Raw genomic sequence first — 21293 nt, 5'->3', positions numbered from 1 at the left:
TTCTAATAATCTTAGCTCACAAACATTAGTGTGGTATTATTGGTTATCAAATATTAGTGATTCCATTATTCTGCTATAGAATATAAGGAAGATAGATCATCTGCAACCTTCTTACAGCTAATTCAAAAATGAGCAAAATTATGAGCAAACCATGAACCAACCTTTAAGGACTTAAAATATAAATAACTCATTTAAGTAATGGGATTCCTCTGAAATTGATTGGGCTTCCTTGTTTATGTTAGAGACTAATGCTTTACTTCATAACATTTTCCATCTTTATTTCTTTTACTCAATTAAAAAAAAGTATTATTACAATCTATTGGGCAAACTGGTTTTTCTGAAGATACTAAATATAAACTAGAAATAGAGGCTGAGAGATTTTCACTTGAATATACTTTTATTTAGATCGCAGTACTAACAACATGATAGACTTTCACAAATCATAAAGCACACACTATTTAAAATATTTTGCTGTTCACAATTTCAATGTAGCATTATTACTGTTTGGTACTAGGCTCAAAGACGACATTTTGATTCCTCAGCCTTTGGCTGTCTGCTGATGTCAACATGACTATCTAGTCACGCAGAGGAGAGAAACTCAAAAGCCGTCTCCTTTTCCTCGGTCAGCTCCTTTGCCGTCAGGTCCATCTTTTCACGGGAGAAGTCATTAATGGGGAGGCCTTCAACAAACTTCCAGGTCTTATTCTGTCAGACAACAAGGGCAAGAGCTTCAGTTGAAGAGACAGTGACTTTTCAGCAGGGACAGCCTAGCTGAAAATGATACCTCAAAGCACACCTATTTTAAAGCCTGACTCTAAATTGGAGTCCACTTTTAAAAATCATACTCAGGATGAAATCCAGCCAGGGTCTCCTGCATACTCGGGAAGAGCTCTTCCAGAACACAGGGCCTATACAAACTAGAAGCACTTCAGTGTGGGAAGTGAGCATGCCCTGTATGAACAAGCACGTACAACAAGAGCACCACCGTATCCAGGACCCCAGTGCTTCAGACTCACGGAGAGGCAAGGCTTCCCTAGTCCTGGTGTGATACTGACAGTGTGTGCAGAGTCGGCGGGATCAACTGCAGCTCCTCTTCAGAGACCATTAGTGGTCTGCCTCCTGTTCAGCTCTGAGTTTCTAGGATATTGCTAGTGCAACTTTATCATGCCCAGTCCCCGCTTTCTGAATATGCCTATGACTTCTTCATTCTCTCAGGTCAGTCCCAAAGTGACAAATATCATGACACTCGAGTTTGAAATGCATTGAGTTTTCAAAGAAATCCACAGAAAGTTATAATGAACCAATACCATGATCATAATAAACAATAATGCTGAGCACTATGCGTTTGTGAGGAAATTAAACTCTATTTTGGGTACAATATAGAGTTCTGTAATAACCAAGTATCTAGTAGTAAGAGTTAAATCTTGCTTTACAGATTAGTTTCAGTATTGAATTAAAGACTTAGCATTAGGAAGGAATATCTATATATATTCTATAAATATTATATACATATATGCTATACATATCCACAGATATTTAATATCATATGTGTGTATATGTATGTGTGCCTCTTCCACGTTACCCCACCTTGATCACGACAGGGAATGAGTAGAGCAGGTCATCAGGGACACCATAGGAGTTGCCATCAGAGATAACACCCATCGACACGAACTCTCCCTGAAAGAGTTTACATTATCATAGCTTTCGGGGATTGGTTTACACAATTAGCTAACAACCTGCTACAATGAGAACATGACTTCCTTGACTCTGCATAACTGCTGTTTGTAAGGAGTCAGCAGCCACACTGGGTCACAGATATCACTTCATCTACACTTCCAGATCATGTACAATAGTGGACAGCTTCACACTCCCTTTTTTCATTTTTTAAAGATTAAACAATGTATTTCTTGATCTGTATATGTCTATCTGTGCATGCACATGTATGTACCGGTCTCTTGGAGCTGTGGTTATAGGTGGTTGTGAGTTGCCTGACATGGATGCTGGGAATGAACTTGGCTCTTCTGTAAGCACAGCAACCACTCTTCACTGCTGAGCCATCTCTCTGGCCCCAAACACCACCCTTGTTTTATAGTTGAGACTATAATGGCCCATTACAGATTTTAAAAAGAACGGCCTTTAACTCCTAAAGTCTTCCATAATAAACATCATGGAATAGTTAACAGCACAGCTTAGGAAAGGTTAAGTAACACTTGGGGGCTCCTTGACTAGCAGGTACGTGAGCTAAGAAATGAACCCAACTGGCTTAATTGCATTTTTTTTTCAATCCAGAAAGAAAGGCCAGTACAAATGAGAACCCTCACCTCTGGGGTTCCAAACCAGATGTCTCTGATGTGGTCTGCGATGGCTTTCGCAGCAGACATTGCACTGGACAGCTTCCGAGCCTTGATGACAGCAGCACCACGCTGTTGCACAGTCTGGGTGGGGCACAGAGAGACAGTGGTACCTGAGCATGCCAGCCAAATCCTCATCACCACTGCAAGCATGGCTGAAAGAGGACCCTCCAACATTAATCTTACTATCCTAATTCAGTTTTTCTCCCTTTTTGGAAAGGTAGAAATTCCTATAGAACATGTGACACTAAATACTGAGAAGCAGATTTTGGTATAAACAGAAGTAGATGGCTCTGTTTTTCTGACTTTGAGAATCTCAACTGTCATAGATCAGGTCACATCAGACAATGATAACCATCTTTTTGCACACTCCAAAAGAATATATTAGCAATATATTATAAAGCAGCTGTCCTTGACGGTCCCACAAGGCCCTGGCAGATACTCAGCTCAGCAGTGTGCTGTCTCTGCAGGCTGCTCAGAGGATTCACCTCCTTCTTACCATGATGAACTCTCCCTTCAGCCAGCTGTCGTCTTTCAGGGCTTCATACACACCAACTTCCTTTCCTTGCAATTTCACCTTGGCATGATTGACATCTGGATACTGGGTTGATGAATGATTTCCCCAGATAATGACATTCTTTACATCATCAGCAGTTACACCGAGTTTAAGAGCAATCTAGTTCAATTTAAAACAATCATATCAGTTAGGCAATTGAGTTTTATTGCAAATTGTACCTTGTTTGACAGACGTCCTTAAGTGAAGGTAAAGAGCTTCTGAAACATTAAGCAAATACAAGCTACACGGACTTGAAAAAGGGCAAATTTTATTGCTCAGCAATATCCTAAAACACTTAATGATGTCAACAACTATGAACCTGAAACCTTGCAGTGTAGAGTATCTAAGAGCATCCTGTAATTTATGATTAGATTATTAGCACAGTATGTTTACCAAGAATAAAACAATGACCAACAGGTGAGCTGATTCTAACACACAAATCTGAGCTCTGCTCTGCTCCTCTTCGAGGGAGGCCACCTCATCTGTGGTCAGGTACTTTAGGTGTACTTATTCTAATCTGGTGAAATTTGTGTTATTAATTTTTAATTATAGTTAGAGATTATGTTGCTATTAGAAGGGACTTTCATCATCAAACTGTGACTGCCCCTAGTTTTGAGGACTAAGTCTTGTGATGTAACACAATGACAGAATGGTCATTCTAATAAACTCAGCAGAAGCTGAAAATATTCTAAGCTGAAATGCATTTAAAACAGAGATCATAATGAACTCAGCATGCTTTAAACACACTCAGAACATTTGCATCTGCCTATAGCTATACAAAATCTGCTCTCACAATCTTTTTATAAGAAAATATTTAACACATTTATGAATATTTATACTAATACTTTGGGTAAAAATCAGAGTGTACTAAGAACTTTCGAACTCTTGACTCTTGACCCCTTGAATATCAGCTTTAACTACTCAAAAATAGTGAAGACAACTGCCTCTAGGCGTTTCCTCACTGCAGGCCCCTCAGGTTCCCTTCCTTTGCCTATGGTCTCTTATTCCTTTGATCTCTTGAGTTAACAAAGCACAGGTATTCTGTGCCTAGCAGGTGCTGCTTCTGATTGTAAATCCTGTCAGAACCAGGGTGAAATTAATACATATAAAGGGTAACAATTCTTGCTTCCTTAGGCAAACTTTCAAGTTTGTCAAACAGATGTGCTAGCTTTTTGACTAATTCTCCAGCCCTAATTTCCCCTCCCTCCCAGCAGCAGCTCTGTCTAATCATCTTGTATGTACATATATATTATGCAAATCATCTTGTATGTACATACATATTATGCAAATCATCTTGTATGTACATATAGATCATGCACGCATACATCTAGCATTGGTTTTCACATACACAGAGTTCAGTAGGTGATAAATCAGCCACTGGTAATTAAAGCTTTTAAATTTTTGAACAAATCACGGAGGACGTGTCACGACTCCTGTATGACAACTTTGTTTTGGGTTTAATTACTTCTCATTTGGATAACAACTTCTATAAGAGGAAGAAATGCTTCTTGAAACTCTGATAGCCCTCACTGTGCCAGACCGACACACAGAAACACTGAAACTGCCTAGCCAGGCCTGTGAGGAACAGACTGTGCCCGAATGCATGCACCAGGAAAACATTCTTGGTTCATTTATGACTTTTGCCCCAACAAGGGAAACCATTTCAAGCACTAGGACAAAGTGCCACTCTGTGAGACTTGGGGACTGCTGCTGCCCAGGCCTGAAGACGACCATGGAGTGGCTTGCCAGAGTCCTCTGCAGGAGTTAAAGGGAGACTCACTGGTTAGCCCACATCGACAACTGCTGTCAAGTTTTCTTTGTGCCCCCCATGCCTAACCTGGGTCCCAGTCTAATCTCCCCTTTTCTAGTCACCATGTGACCACTATACTTATAACCTAAAGCATCTCACAGATTATTTAATAACTAAGTTAACTGGAGTGTTGGAGAAGACATTTACAGTATGGCTCTTTCAACTTTAGGCTATATCTCTCTTAATAATAAAAACAATGATAATAGCAGTGAATTTTTACTATGTTTTATTATGTAATAACACCATGAGCTAGTAAAATGTATTTAGTTTACTTAATACTACTGTATAGAGCATACACAAGGGTTTAGTTTATATTCTGTGAATCTAGTAGGTTCCAGCATTATTTACTCTATGACTTTGGGCAGGTTCCCTGATTGCTTAGAGTCTCATGTATCTTTTCTGTAAAGCAAGCAAATTAAATGCCTCATCCAGTCACCACGAGAATTAAAACCCATATAAAGCACAAAACTTGCAGGAAACTTAACAAATTATTTTCTCTCATTGAATATTCCAGAGCTGAAAGAATCAACTCTCAGTCTAGGGCAATGAATTTAAAAAACAAAACAAAACAAAACAAAACACTTTAAATGCATGTCTTTTTCTGTTTAAGGTATAGTTTTCTTAAAGCTAACATGGTAAGTGGTGCAGCTTCACCGAACTATACAGAAGCAAAGGTCTGTGGTTGAAGCAGAGTAGACAAAACAGTGCTAGAGAAAAGGGAAAAGCACTGTACGCGAGGACTCCAACTCCATCTAACGTTAAGAACTAGCCTGGATGTGCAGCTTAGCTCCCAATGCCTTGAAAAGCTACTGCTAATCTCCGAGTCACTGGTTCCTTTGACATCTAAATCCTCGCCTCCAAGAAATAAGGAGTGATATGATTTTAATAATTACATAAAACATTTTATAAGATTAAAATTGAATATTAAATACAAAATTCACTGCAGAGAAAAATGAAGCATAAACACACACAACTCAAGTCTTTTGTTCTACAATCTGATATCATCAACCTAAATTATGTTTCATGTGTTATTTCATTTGTGACTAACTTTGACTACGATAGCGAGACAACATTGGCAACTATACTGAATTATAATTGGATATATATATATATATATATATATACATACATATACATATATATATGAAGCTAAATATATACATATTACAATTGGTCCACAATTGGTTAGTTGAAGATAAAACTAAGGAGGAAGGCCAACTTCTTAACTCCTAAAAAATTTAAACTCCCTAACTTTTAATTAAAAACAAACAATAGAATAGTTCCCTGCTTAACAAAACCAACAAACGTACAAACCAAAGTTTAATGATTTTAAAAGTAAAAGAAAAAGGTTTCAAAACTGAAATTTTTAAAATTTAAAAGCCATTTTTCTTACTTGAGATTTCGCTCGGTTGTGGTCCAAGCGAGTCAGGCAACTGAAGTTCTCCTTGGGGATCGATGGCGCTGACTTGGAGGCTGTCAGGCAGTTCGTATTGGCTGGGTTTCCCACAACAATGACCTAGATGGGTGGGAGGCACAGAGCACACACTGATACCTGTCGTACAACGGGACTAAATATGCCTAACAGGGCCTCTATATCAGATTTCTATGATATACAAGTCAGTTTCCAGCTGGCAATAAGAGGACCTAAGGGAGACATAGCTTTATGTTTCACCATGGAGACAGATCATCCATCTATTTGACACAAAAAAAGCAAGAAATCTAAAGCTTCATCTTAAGAGTTTGATTGATAAGTTTCCTTTTTTAAAGTGGTTTTTTTTAGGAAACCAATTTTTTGGTGAATTAAGTGTTTCTTAAACTGGCTTAATCCGACAAATTACTTGGGGTACTTACAACTCCTCTCCATCTAGTGAATCAAACATACATACACACATCTCTTTTGCCTCTGAGTATCCCAATCTGTGAGGATTTTCCTCAGCCGAAGCCCCCCCCCCTTCTGTAGAGGCAGAATTATCATGTAAATAGAACCACAAGTCCAGGCAGCAGGATTTCATATCTGAGCATCTGTGTAGCCTCTTACCAAGAGATCCGTGCATTCCTAATCATTCTTATTCCTTGCTAATGATTACAGAGGAAAGTTAACTATTTAAAATGAAATGTACAGTGAGCAAAAATATAGGCAACAATGAAATATCCAGGTCACTTATGAAGAATGGCTTTGGAACATGAAGACAAACTTAGAATGAATAAAAATAGCTATAGAGACAGAAGAGGAAGCCATGAAACAGCCTGCAACAATTCCACGAACACGCAGAAGCTGCGCCTGCGGTGGCCGACAGAAAGCACTTCCAGCTAGCCGCACAAGAAAGCTGTCCTTTCCCTCCATGTCTGTCTGCACTCGCTGACCTTGCTACAGAACCAGAAACTAACACAAGCAGTTCTGGCATTTAAACATCAAAAGCAGAAGTCTGAAATGCGAGTAAGAAAACAACCCCATGAAATCTGCTGCGAGTCACCTTAACTGATTTCTTGGCGTATTTCTCCAAGGCTGTGCCCTGGGACTTGAAGATTTTCACATTGGCTTTCAGTAGGTCCTTCCTCTCCATGCCTTCCCTTCGTGGCATGGAGCCCACTAGGACAGCCACATCCAGGTCTTTGAAGGCAATCTCTTCTTTGTCTGTTGCAATGACATCTATGGACATGGCAAACACACAGTGCTACTTAAATGCTCAAGTTGAAGATTCCCCTTTCATATTGAATCTACTTATTTCTTTTTAAACTGTGTCAAATGTTTATTTTCATAGTTCACATTGATGCACTTTTCAGAGGCCTAAAGATAATACACTCACTTAATGACCCCTAAGAACACAGCAGAAAGTCAATAATTATTTTGTATTTTTATATCAGCAATTACCTCAATTAAAATAGCTTTATGCTTTTATCACTTACATAATTAGATATGATACAGCATTTGTTTTTTTCATATCTATATATCTATCTATATATCTCTATCTATCTATTATGGTTACACACACACACACACACACACACACACACACACACACACACACACACACATATATATCTCCACGGATAAAACCAAAGAAAAACTGACTCACCTAATCTTTATTTGTAATTATTCCAAGGTTTAAGATACCAATTGAAAAAATAATGTTTACCAGGGCATACTCTAATAGGGATAATGCAAAGGATTGTATTTTATCAAATGTAATCTTCACATTTCACAGATGAAGAAACTAAGGCATAAGGGAATCAGTGCCACTGTGATAAGATAGGGAGGTTGGTCCAGAGTTCAACTAGAATCCAGCGTCAATCTGATAAACTCGTAACTTGTTTTTTGATCAAGGAACATGCAATGTTGTTTTCCTTTGAACGTATTAAAAAGGCCATAGCTGAAAGTCAGCATTTTTATCTGTAAAGTTTTAGGCTAGCAAACCCATCTCAGTCAGGTTGCTGAGACCCCAAATGGAGGAATGCAAGAAAAAAAACTACCTGGGTCCCTTTTCTGTCAAGCCTTCCCTTTGCTGCCACATTTACTGAGGAAACACTGGGCCATTAGTGATAGAGGACTCAGCAGAAAAAGGGATGTAAACAAAAAATGCAGCAGAGGGACCGCCTTGGAAAGGAGCCACAGAAAGGCTGGCACAAACAGGAGCCACCCAACAAATGACCTGGAGAGTCGCTCTTCTAGGAAATGCCTGACTAGACACAGAGTTCATGCTTTCCCTCAAGCTGGGCAGTTTAAGGACAGTTTACCCATCTTAAACCTGTGCTTGGAAAATGGAAGGGGAAATATAATCATTGGTATGATGCCTAGAGCAGCACACATCCTTGGAGAACACCCCTTGGAGTGGAAAATTTTCTGTTATAGGATCCTACTATTTCTTCTAAAGAGACTTCAAATAACAGCACAAAGCAAACAACCTGGATGTAAGATCCTTGAGTATATTATATTTAATTAGTATTATAAATTATATGTAGGCATGAGGGAAAACAAGCCCTTGTCTTGCCACTGATTGCTTCTTGCTTTTGTACTTATTTTTTCTTGGTATTTGCGTTAAAAACAGTAGTGTAGTTCAAACAAGAATAACAACAACAAAACACTTTTGTGAAACAATTTCTGACAATCTTTAATAAAAATCTTTAAAACAATCCACCTTTACTAAGCTATGAAGTGCTACATCATCTGTTTTCTTTGACTTCCCACTCACCGTGCAGAAGGGGAAGGGCACAGTCTTGCAGTTCCATCAGGACACCGTCCAGGACACCCATCATGGGGGTGATGTCCAACAGTACAAGAATGATGGGCTGCCAAAGAGCAAGGACAGCAGGCAAGGTGGTTATGGTGGAGGTCGGGGTGGTTACTGCATTCTCTTTTACACAAAGTCCCACCCTGTTTTTGTTTGTATATATTTAGTTCCCACTAATTAATCATAGTTATGTAAGAGAGATGCCATAGCTTGCTTAGTAGCTGCAGGTATGATTTCTCTTTATAAATACCTAACTATAGACGACTACGATATGTGACATGAAGAGAAAGTTCAATTATCTGTAGGTTGAGAGAAAAAAAATGAACAAAAACTTTTGAAAAGGCTTTTAGTATACATATCAGACTTGTTAGAATTATGGGTGCCTGTTTCCTGTGGTGTAGACTTCACATCTGATTATTTGGGCTCAAAACACCAAGATTAGAAACAAAGGACAGATTCTACAAGTTTCTCAAAGACCCCTCCACAAGAGTTACTTTCATTAGTGAGTGAAACACCGATTGTTGCCTGCTAGCCAATCACACTAAGCTACAGAAATGCACCAGGGGTAAGACCTCTGATTGCAGGTGGCTTTCAGTGCCCCATAAATATAAATGTAAATATAAATATCTCCTCGCCTCTACTTACAGCAAAGGACTCACTGCATTTATGTGGCTGCCTATTCCTCCACTATTTGCAACTACATACAGAACCTTATTAAGAACATTTTGCTACTATAGTGCCAAGGTTTACAGACATGCCCCTACCTGGTCTTTTCCAAAGACAGATCCATTTCCAATACTGTACAACAGTGAATATGCAATTTGACCAGCTGCTCCAGTCACAAGGACTCTGATTGGTTCAGACTGTAATGAAAAAGACCCACAGTTTATTAACATGTTACCTTAATGAGGCAATGCATGCTTTAAAAGTGAACATGACACCGTGAAGTCCCTTCTTGACTTACTTAGAAAATGAACAGGCTTGTTTTTAGTAAAGACTACACATACAAATGGACTAAGCAACTACGAAGTGTGTCTTTTGGTGGCATGCTTATGAAGCGATCTTTAACTCTTACTAAATGGGAGCATAACTAAAAAATGCAGAACTGGATTTATGTATGTAACCGTGTCCATCTTTGGGGGACATTTTGCCACAATGTCATATCTGTTTTATGTGTTATAAACCCTGGCAGGTTGGAAGAGCCTCACAGATCCCTATCATGCAAATCGCTGACTCCCCACCTAACTAGAGTCCTGCACACCAGGAAGAGAAGTAGCAGTGACTAACAATTTCCCTTTACTGTGGGCCAAAAAGGTTAAATAAAACAATCCTGCTTTGACTTAACTGCGCAAGAACAAAACAACCCTGTACCTAAACTCAGGGATTCACTGGTCTCTGCCCGCTGAGTGCTGACATTAAAGGTGTGCACTGCTATCCCCAGTGTTAAGGCTTTATTTTTAAAAAAGATTTATTTATTCATTTTATGTATGTCAGTACACTGTCACTGTCTTCAGACACACCAGAAGAGGGCATCGGATCCCATCATAGATGGTCATGAACTACCATGTGGTTCCTAGGAATTGAACTCAGGACCTTTGGAAGAGCTCCTTTTACCCACTGAGCCACCTCGTTGGTCTAGGCCTTTAGTTTTTTTTTTTCAAGGAGGAAAAAAGTGAGAAAATTACTAATATTTGTAATATAATAAATTTTAGTATTGAATACTGTACTAAATCACAATGGCAATACCTGACAGTCTGATTCCAAGAGAAAATTAATTTTTTAAAAAAAGGAAGAGAAACCATAGGGGGGGAAATGCAATAGTTATATAACAGAAAGAAGCAGCTGTACAGACTAAGAGACTAAATTAACTAAGACACATAGACTAAAATAACAACTGTATTCAAAATGAGCGCTGAGTAATGGGAAAAAAATTTAAATTCAGCCCAGAGAATTAAAAACAAAAAGAACCAAGATAAACTGTTCCCTTCCTTGAGAGTGCTGAGTGCTGGTGGGACTCTGGGCTACCCCAGTCCCTCTCTGCATGAAGAAATGGCCCACTAAATGGACTGGTGTAGAAACATTTGATTTCTCTTTATTTAGAACTGCCTCCCCTAGTGACTCATCCATCTGAGATGGAAAGACGGATGGCCTGAAACTGACAGAAGTCAGAAGCATGGTTCCCAGAGATCAAAACAGAAAATTCACTAAATTAAGTATTGCCATAAAAATCTGATGATAGGAGATTTTACTTAGATTTCTTCCTCAAAAACATACCCAGGATAGGAGTAGAAAAATATAACCAAAAGATAAAACCTCAGAAATCTATGGAGAAAAATTCTCCTTGATACCTGGATTTCTTTCCTATTTTTTCCTTATCTCTAGATACATTAAATTTAATACCTAAATAAGTCAACTTTAATAAAACATGTATCTATGTCTAAAATAAACTATATGTATGAATAGAACACTATTCTATATGGCTATTTTCTGCTATACATAGCTTTACAAGACTTATGTTCTGAGATATTACCAGGAACTATTACTCTTATAGACCAATCTTTAATCCTGCATATGTATTTCATTTTGTCATTTTACTTTTGAAGTTAAGAAATGAGAAGGGAGAGGCTGTTCTCCTATTCTCTGGACTTTGCCTATTTCTCAATCTTCCTACAATCTGAATTCTAGCCACTGTTACATTCCACCAGATAGATTAAAAACAGGTGCACAGCTGGAACTTACACACCTTTAACCCCAGCAGTTATATATCTACATGTCTGTCACTCAGGCTAGAGTGTGAGGTTTTCCTCAGAGCAGTTTTCCTTTGAATAAAATTTGTGCTCTTCATACAGGTTTCAATGTATTATACAGGAGTCAAGATGGTTCTGAATCACGTGAGACTGCAACATCACAGAACTCTTCTACCTGGAACAACTCATGTCTTCTGGCCCAGATGTGACCTTCTACGGGTGAGGCCAGTTCTGTCTAGTACATAACAAACTCAACACTCTAACTGGGGGCCCTGGATCTCTCTGACCTTGGGAAATCAAGGACCTCGACAGGCTATTTTAAGATTAGATGAAACAATCCCTAAATGCCCTTTTAACTTCAGGATTTCAACACTCTGAATGACACGGAACAAAGCTATCAGATGTTCCATGTTAATTCTGTGGATTTATCTCCAAAAGGGGATTATGAAGTGACTTGTCAAACACATAATACAATCCTGGTAAATGGGAAGAATAAGAGACCCTAGGTGCAAACCTTGTGACCTTGGGCAACTCGTATTCTGGGTCTCAACAAATTAAGTTTTAGTATTTAAAGTGGGGTTTTGGATAAGATGATTTTAAAAAGGTTTTCATATAGGTCTAATAGCCTAAAGTCTGAAGTTCTTAGATAATTAGTGCCGCTTTAGGACTAAAATTATTAAGGCAGAGATTGCTTAAGCCATAATTTAAATAACTACTTATGTGTCAAAATAACTAGGCAATGATGACTGGAAATTAGTAATTATTCCCTTAGGGTTTCTTATAGAGGTTGAGGGTGTTTTTGTCCTTGTTGAAAATATGTCTCCTTGGGTTCTGTGAAATTTCCAATTCATCCAAAAATTTCCAATTCATCTCACATTTCCCATCTTGAGATTAAAAGAGAAGTATTTTTTAAATGTAAATTCCAAAGTATGTAGCAATTTCTAGTCAGGTGGCAAATGTCACCTTCAAACAGCATGAAGATTAGTCCTACGTCAGAGCTCTCTTTCACAGCACCTACCCCCCCCCCCCCCGCTGGGGACAAGATAGAGCTAGAGCTTCAACAAGATGGTTGCGTTACATCTGCAAGGAGGTCTTCGGAATTCATGACAGAGCAGTAAAGAATATCCGCACTGTTTGACTAGCGATGCTAGTCCTGTCATTACAAACAGAGATCAAGAATAGGTTTTCAGTAACAATTGTTTTCTTTTAAATTAAATATGGTGGAAACATGTCTCCAAACTGGGATCATAACCTGGGGCACTACCTCAACATCAGAGGCCTAATCTTTCCAAGAGCTTAAAAGGCAAAATAGAGTTAGGACCCAATTCTTCCCCACCCATCAAATCTCATTCCCTACAACAAATCCTTTAAGGTCCTTCGGAGAAAACTTTGTCCCTCCTGCGCAAGGACTGAGACCCGACTCTCCAAGGACAGTGAGTTCTCTAGAGTCCCTTTAGGAACCCCCAATGGAAGCGAATCCCTTTCCAATTTCTGGGTTACTGCGACAGTCATGAGGATGAGTCGGATTTTGCAAACCGCGCGGAGGACAGTGTTACGCATTACTGCTTTTTAAAAGCGCATCAAGCGCAGGAGGAGGCCGAGAGGCCAGAGCTGCTGCAGGTTCCAGGAGCCCACACTCACCATTGTTGCAAACTGCAAGGCCGATCTCTGCACCAGCAAAGGCAGTCTCCAGCAGTCAGGTCACCTCTACAGCGGAACAGACTCTGGGAGAGAAGGCGGGGCTGGCCAGCCAAGGTTCGGCTGGAGACCCGGCCCTTTCTGGGAAGTGTAGTTCTTCCGGCAAGCTCTGGCGCCCACCTTCGTGCATTCCTGACAGTGCTAAACTACAGTTCCCCAAAACCCCTTCTTCCTACGCGCCTCGCGGACTGCAAAGTAGTCCCCGGTGCCGAGCCTCTGTGATTGGAGCGCGTCTGTAAGCAGAGGGTTGGTGCTTTGAGTGAGGCGCCTGCCTGATGGCGCTCAGCAATTGGCAGGAGAGGAGGCGTTAACTCGAGGGAGGAGAAACGACCCCTGAGCGACAGCACACGTCGCTCCGCCGAGATTCTATCCTCCCCCAAGACTAAACAAGGGCGGCTAAGAGACCTTCCGTTGCATAAAGCCCGCTCGACCCGGAAACAAAACCTTTTAAAAACTCTCTCAGAGGCGGGAGGAATTGACGCGTGCGGAAGAACCGGCAGCTTCACCGTTGCTAGGCGACGAGGCAGCCTCACCTGCGCGCTCTCGGGACCAAGAGCTAGTGGAGCTGTGTTCCCACGTCCGAGGCTGGTGAGCTTGGCCCCGAGGGTTTTTATCTGGGGGCCAGAACAGGGTGCGGCACTGATGCACGTATCCTGAATCCGTAGTCGGTGGGTGTGGGCGACCTCCGGAGTCCCCTGGTAGTGTCAGGAGCGTGTGGATGCCACAGTTTTCAGGAGGATAGAGTGTTTTGCAGTTTGAATCAGTGCAACTTTTCCAAAGTAAAGTCAGAAAGTTTTGTTTGTGGAGTGAGCCCCTTCCTTGTATTTACTTGTGGTGCACGGATCTAACTTTCTTTGCCAACTGTGAACATTGACACTTTTTGCTCATTCTCTTTTTGGAAACCTGTTATTTCCAGGGGAAGTTGGGAGACACTGGTTGTTTCAGGCGAAAACAACTCAAGAGACTTTCATTTAAAATGAAAGTTCTTAAGGGAATTTCTGTATTCTCCGTTTGTGTGGATATTTGAAAACATGTGGTGCCTTGGAACAGACCAGTGAATAATGCTCTTGGTCTAACGTCAGAACTTTCTGTCACTAGTAAATGGATGGTGGATGACTTCAGTTTTGTTTTGGAAAGATTTAGTATTTGGAGAGAGAAATATGATGCTTAGGGTCTATCTTAGTCAGGGCTTCTATTTCTGTGATGAAACACCATGACCAAAAGCAGGTTAGGGGAAAGGGCTTATTTGGCCTACTCTTACATATTTTGGCCTATCATTCGAGGAACTCAATATAGGTAGGAATATGGAGGGCATGAGCTGTTGACGAGACCATGGAGGAGTGCTGCTTATTGGTCTGTTCCTCATGGCTTGTTAAGTCTGCTTCTTCATAGAACCCAGGACCACCATCCCAGAGATGGCAGCACCCATAATGGACTGTGCCCTTCCCCATCAATCTGTAATTAAGAAAATGCCCTATGGACTTGTCTACAACCTGATCTTATGGTGGAAGCATTTTTTTTTTTTTCAATTGAGAATTCCTCCTAACTTAAGACTGACTGTAGCTTGTGTCTGGTTGACATAAAACTACCCACTTCCAGGTCCAATAGCATTTAGGTTTCAGTAGACTGTAGGATACTTGAATGACTCCTAGAATCACTTTATTCATTTGATGCCTTAATTTTGTTCTTGAGCACTGATCTTTTTATATTGAAATGCTCCCTGTGTCTCTGTCCATACTTGGTTCATTTGTGGTTTGCATTTCTAAATGTTACCTCTGTGTCAGAGACTCTCAAATTCCAGGACATGTCTCTGTCGTTTCTATTTCTTCTAGGTTTTCTGATAGGCATTAGTTCTGTTACTTTACAGTACTTCCTACTGAAGAACCATATGTGGAAATATCACACTCTAGAGATAGCATGACTTGCCCCCAGTTTCACTTGATGGTTGAGGGAGAGATTACAGGATTTTCAAGTGAAGAGAGAGGGTTGGAACTGATTTGATGGTGATTGTTCTAATGAATCTGCTCTGGGACCTTAGGATAGCAGTTATAGTTACTGCCTTTCAGGAACCACTGTAGCACGAAACAAAACTCTGTAATTCCTAATGGTATCATGGTGATCTGGCGAGTAATTGTTGAAAGATGTGCTCTGTTTTGGAAATCTGTCATAAGGGGCTAGGCAGCTATGGCGAGGACACAGAACGGTGTGCGTAGTGCTGTAGTGGGCTGGATAGTTTTCATCAGTTTGACACGAACTTGAGTCACTTGGAAGGGGAGAATCTCCTGAGTTCTGGGATTAAAGGCGTGTGCCACCACTGTCGCCGGCTGTGTTAGGGATTAAAGGCGTGTGCCACCACTGTGGCCGGCTGTGTTAGGGGTTAAAGGCGTGTGCCACCACTGTCGCCGGCTGTCTTAGGGTTATTATTGCAGTAATGTGGGGAGGGAAGGATCTTTTTGGCTTGTGTCCACATTACGTTATTGTTCATCACTGAAGGAGTCAAGACAGGAGTTCAAATATATGGTAGCTGAACAAACCAGTAAGCAGAAGTTTTCTATGGTCTTCGCTTCAGTTTCTGCCTTGGGTTCCATTAGTGATAAAGTGTGACATGGAAGTGTCAGCTGAAGTAAACCCTTTCCTCCCCCAAGTTGCTTTTGGTCAGTGTTTTTATCACAGCATTTGGTAGAAGAATGTCATTACCCAGAGCAGAAGCTTATCCACAGAGTTAGATTATCTTCAGGGAACCATTTTTTTTTTTTTTAAACTATTGGGTTTCCTATGGCATGTATGACTTCTGAAATGCTGACTGACCAGGAATGTGCCTCACAAAGCCAAGAAGCCCAATTTTTGCCTTAACTATTGTCTTCTATCTTGAAAGAATCCGTGCTCCAGTCATGATGTGTTTGTTTATAAGACTGATCAGGTTCAGATTGTACCAGTAATGGAGACTGGAGACAGAGGAGCCTATTAAAGTGTCTGTATATTAGCTTTCTTAGCTTGCCTGAGCTGGGCTTTTTATTAGCCAACATCCAGTTCTTCTTACAGTTTCCCACTTTGGATTCTTTCTTGGCTTAAGTTCATTTCTTCTTTTTCTTCTCCCATGTATGTGGTATATGTGTGCATGTTTGCATATGTGTGAGTGCATGTGTGTCTGGAGATCCCTTGTGCGTGTGTATGGAAGTGTGTGTGAGTAGAGGCCCAAGATTGACTTTAGGAGTCTTGAAGTGGAAACTTATGGTTTCTTTGGAAAGTCAGTTGATGTCAGATGGTGTTTTGCTTGGGCAAACATGTGAAAGAGTGTTTTCCTGAAGCAAACACAGGTGAAAGGATGTTTTGCTAAAGCAAGCATTTTGAAGGATTCTTTGAAAATGACACACATGTATTGGTTAGCCGTACAATGTGTAGCTGAGCTCCATTTACCCTTCTGGTGGTGTTCTGGCAGCTTCTTGCAGCTTTCATGGACTTGGCCAATTGGCAGAGTGATCTCAGCTGTTGCAGACTCACATGCTGAGGCAAGACCCATGGAGGATACGTGATGTTTAGAGGGCGTAAAACTAGGACTCAATGGACAGTGATGAGGCTTGCATAGCTCGCTTTGCAATGCTTCTTGATCTTGTGTCTTCGCTAATCTTTGCTTTGAACAGTAGAGGAATTCTCCTGGCATCCCTGCTGGTCCTGGTCAGTCCCACTGATTTGGGCCGATTTGGTGAAGGCCTAGCTGTTTCTGCTGGGCAGTGCCACCACTGCTGATTCGTGTTTGCTATCCTGACATTATTGAGCTGGACTGCTGGTATGTTTGTGAAGTATTTGCGAGTGGACTGAGATGGAACTGGAAAAAAACAACCTAGACTTGGAAAAGAATTTATTACCTTTAGATAGTCAGATAATTCAGTAAATTACAGGCAGTTTACTGTAAGTTGCCTAATATTAGCCTTAAATCCTATTGTTTCTTTCTCATTTGGAGTTTCACTGATTAATGTGCTCCAAAAATGTTAGGAAAACATTAAAATAATACTTCAGTGCTGTCTTCTTAAGCAATCTGAACCTCTCATTTCCAGCAATTCCTTTTCCCACTAGCCCTGCTTCTTCCCTATGTCTTTTGTTTTTAGAAACATGATGAGTTAGGTATGGGTTGTGAGGGTTGACTTACAGACACTGCACACCTTACCAGTGGCTACACCCCTGAAGAAACTGTCTCTCCTTTCACTACCAACCATTACTGCATCTAAATCAGGGAGAATCAGGCTCATTTCACTGAAGATCTAGGCTGGCCTACTCTTTTGCAGGTCCTGTCAATTATAGCTCATGTGAGAATTCAGCAGTGTGGCAGCCTTACGAAGCCTGGAAGTAAACATCCTCTACCCATCCTTTAACCATTACATTTTTTTTCCATTTCTACATGGGCCTTGGTGAGAGGTCAGTCATTTCCATTTGTGGTTGGTCGTTAAATACATTATTTTCCATATCATGACAGGTTGTGAGTCTCTAGTCACCACTGACTACTACAAAAAGAAGCTTCTCTGTTAAAGTGGATAGCAGCCCTGGTCCGTGGGCATAAACGTACTTTCAAAGGCAGGGTGATGGGGATGTGATGCCCTTTGTAAACTGGATTAAGGACTATATTATTACTGATCATGTTAACTTATTAGGTAATATAGTATGTTGCAATAGAGGAATTTTAGTCTAGTGGGGTAATTTGGCAGGTTTGCTAGTATCATTGGTTTAGTGGAGTAAATCCTGTTCGCTGTTACAGTAGGTTTGAGGCTATTTGTGTGCCGTTCCTTCTTGGAGGACAGCCCTCTGGAGCAACAGTTCTCCCAGGTTATTTTTCCCAATTCGTTGTGAATTTTCATGCAGAGGTAGTTTCTGGATTCTAAGTAAACATTCTTTTTTGTTAGGCAACAAACAATATACGTTAAAACATTATGCTAGATTTGGAGATGTAGTTAACTTTTATTTATTTATTTACTTTTTGTTTTTCGAGACAGGGTTTCTCTGTGTAGTTAACTATTTGACCCCTGTAGAAATATGAAATACTTCACAAGTTTGTGTGGCATGTTTGTGCAAGAGATGTGCTGACCTCCATATAGTTTCAGTTTTAGGGCATGAGCAGCTGAAGTGCATACTTTTTTTGGGGGGGGGGCGCAGATCAGCATTTTTAAATGTTTAATTCAGATTGCTAAAAATATTTGAAATACCATTGTAACAATATCTAGTAGAAATACTAAAGAAGCACTATTTTTGAGATCTTTGATAGACGATGTTGATAGATCTTTGATTGTCTCTTCCTGCTCCAGGCATCCTGGGCTCTCAAGATCTTATATAGTATAAAATTATTTCTCTTCATATTGATTTTATTTGTAGCATATGTGAAATTGGTGTACATTTTAATGTTTTTTTAATGCAAGATCAAACTTTTAAGCCTTTACTTTGTTCTGTTTTCTTGTTGTTTGAGATAAGATCTAAAATTAGTCTAGGCTGGACTAGAATTCACTATATAGTTCAGGCTGGACTCGAACTCACAGCCGTCCTCTTCCCATAGCCTCTTGAGTGCTAGGGTTACAGGTCAGACACTGTACTCAGCTGGAACTGGTAAGCCTTTATGTAATTATTTTGTTACAATCTGATTTCCTTTTACTGCAAGTAGCTGAGTGATAGTTAAGACAGTAATGGTAAGAAGAAACCCTTGCCGTTGGTCTCATTAGCTGCATTTTTTACAAATTTGTTTTTTGCTACCACAGCCATATAGTTAATAATAGCTGTGTTAGGTAGTAGAGTATGAGAATAAAAAAGAGTCATTAAAAGAAAGGTTAACATTTGTAAGATAAATCAGAAACTTATAATTATAGATATTTTTAAATGAGTGTACAAGACTAACTACTGACTTATAAAAATAATATAATTAATGTTGGAAATTCTTTGGTTTAGATGACATGAAAAACATTTTTAAAAGTAGGGAGTCTTTCTAAAACGGATGTGTAGCATTATAAAAGCAATGATCATATTCACTTCAGTGTGTCTCAAGCATAGTTAAACCTCCAGTTAAACTTAGCAAAGGCGACCTCCCACAGAGCCAACTTGTAACTGAACTTAAAAGTAAACCAGGTTGAGAACTTCTTTATTACTATTTCATATATATACACACAGTTCAAATCCATCCCATAGCGAGCACATCCTGATGCAAACACCTACACTCTTATGTTTGCATGTGTTGTGTGTATAGACTGTGCTGCCCTCTATTCATATATTCAGAACAAATACACAAGACTGGCTTTTATCTCAGCATGCAGGAGGCTGACTGAAGTGGAGGCCAGCCAGGGCTACATAGTGATACCCTGTCTCAAATAAATAAAAAAAAAAACAAACCAAAAAATATATACAACTGGATTACAGTTCTATTCATATGGATAAATATTAAAAAATGAATGAAAAATTGCATTATGTATGATCCTATTTTTAGAAAAGTAATTGTATAAATGCTGTGGTTTGGGCGTGGCTTGCCCCACTGCAGACTGGTATGTTGGAGACTCCTTTAAGAGGTGGGGACTGTGGTTGGTAGGTACTTACACCATAAGGCAATTGCCTTCAGAAGAGATTAGTGCCCATCTTTCAGGAGAGAGGTAGGTCTCTCAGACTGGATTAGTTATTGTAATATTGTTGAGTTGTACATCAAGACCATACTAGTGTGTTTGGCTTCTATTGCATGTGTTTGGGCTGTAATCTCCAAAGAAACAATCTTAAATGTTAGCATCTTGGATGCCCTAAAAGATCACAATTCTTAGATTTGAAAAAATCTCAGAGTATAATTCTGAAAAAAAGTTACTCTAAGACTTTTACTATTTAGGAGAATTCTTCGAGAGACATAAAATACAATAAAACCCTTCATAGGCTACATTTTACAATTGGAGCCCACATATTTCCACAAACATAAACACCCAGGTATTCTAAAATTGGTCAAGTGGATATAACACTGGTAAGCAGAGAAGTTACATTCATAAATAGGTCAAAATCTGAAGTATATAAATATAAATATATATCACTGTGGTGGGTAATCATACCCAGATTTATAATGCAGTCATCTGAAATGAAGGCATTTAATAAAATCATTGAGAAAAACAGTAACAGGGCTGTTGAGATGGTTCAGCAGGTAAGGACACTTGCTATATGGGCCTCATGACCCGAGTTTGATCCCTGTGTATCACTGAGGAGAGGACTGACTCTGAAAGGTTACCCTCTGACTCCCATGTGCATTGATACATTGTACATACAGAGCTCTCTTCTCTCTCATTTAAAAGACCTCAGAACACATCACCACTGCATCTATAACCACTAAAGAGCCAATACCTGGACAAATGTTACATTCATAATGCAGACACATGAAGGAAATGTTGTGTCACTTACCTGGGACGTCTCAACATTCACATATACACATGAATCTTGCACTCTTTCACGGAACCAAATTTGTAAAACCTGTGTTGGATGATGTCTTAGTTAAAATTTCATTAGTGCGAAGAGACATCATGACCACAGCAACTCTTATAAAGGACAACATTTAATTGGGGCTGCCTTAACAGTTTAGGAGGTTCCATCCATTGTCATGGTGGGAAGCATGGCAGCATAAGGTGCTGGGGATGACAGGCTGAGAGTTCTATGTTTTAATCTGCAGGCAGCAAGGAGAGAATATGTTCTTCACTGGGCATAGTGTGAGCATTTGAAACCTCAAAGTGCCTTCACTGTGACATACGTCCTCCAACAAGGTCACACCTCCTAATAATGCCACTCCCTGTCACCAAGCATTCTAACACATGAGTCTACAGGACCATTCCTATCCAGACCACCATGGGTGAATTAGAACTCTAGTAAGAAGTTTTTTGAACCATTTTGTCTCCACACTATTAGAATTTA

At 39.9% G+C, this 21293-nt stretch overlaps 2 protein-coding genes across 7 annotated transcripts in view; one reads left to right on the top strand and one right to left on the bottom strand.

Annotated features, from left to right (window-relative positions):
* Window positions 1–378: 378 nt before the first annotated feature.
* Window positions 379–13440, bottom strand: Mdh1 (malate dehydrogenase 1). Its single transcript, XM_021210526.2, has 9 exons — window positions 13335–13440; window positions 9711–9809; window positions 8908–9004; window positions 7192–7367; window positions 6111–6233; window positions 2851–3027; window positions 2322–2435; window positions 1588–1677; window positions 379–705 (listed from the first exon to the last, which is right to left on the bottom strand). Exons 1-9 carry the CDS (start codon window positions 13335–13337, stop codon window positions 580–582), a joined length of 1005 nt encoding a protein of 334 aa, XP_021066185.1. The 5' UTR covers window positions 13338–13440; the 3' UTR covers window positions 379–579.
* A 256-nt stretch (window positions 13441–13696) lies between these two features.
* Wdpcp (WD repeat containing planar cell polarity effector) overlaps window positions 13697–21293 on the top strand; it is a 306946-nt gene continuing 299349 nt past the window's right edge. For all 6 annotated transcript variants that reach the window (XM_021210656.2, XM_029545442.1, XM_029545441.1 and 3 more), the window contains exon 1: window positions 13697–13979. The gene's annotated coding sequence lies outside the window, so the exon portion shown is untranslated. The remainder of the gene's footprint in view (window positions 13980–21293) is intronic.

Source organism: Mus pahari, chromosome 13, assembly GCF_900095145.1.
Source record: "Mus pahari chromosome 13, PAHARI_EIJ_v1.1, whole genome shotgun sequence".
Taxonomy (NCBI): Eukaryota; Metazoa; Chordata; class Mammalia; order Rodentia; family Muridae; genus Mus; species Mus pahari.
This window is presented reverse-complemented; position numbering and strand designations above follow the sequence as displayed.

What these genes read in the sequence shown, in the direction of transcription:
- Mdh1 (XM_021210526.2), bottom strand. An exon ending in CTGTCTTTGGAAAAGACCAG is followed by an intron (nt 9,005 to 9,710) that starts GTAGGGGCATGT and finishes GCTCTTTGGCAG; the next exon opens with CCCATCATTCTTGTACTGTT. An exon ending in ACGCCAAGAAATCAGTTAAG is followed by an intron (nt 6,234 to 7,191) that starts GTGACTCGCAGC and finishes CCACCCATCTAG; the next exon opens with GTCATTGTTGTGGGAAACCC.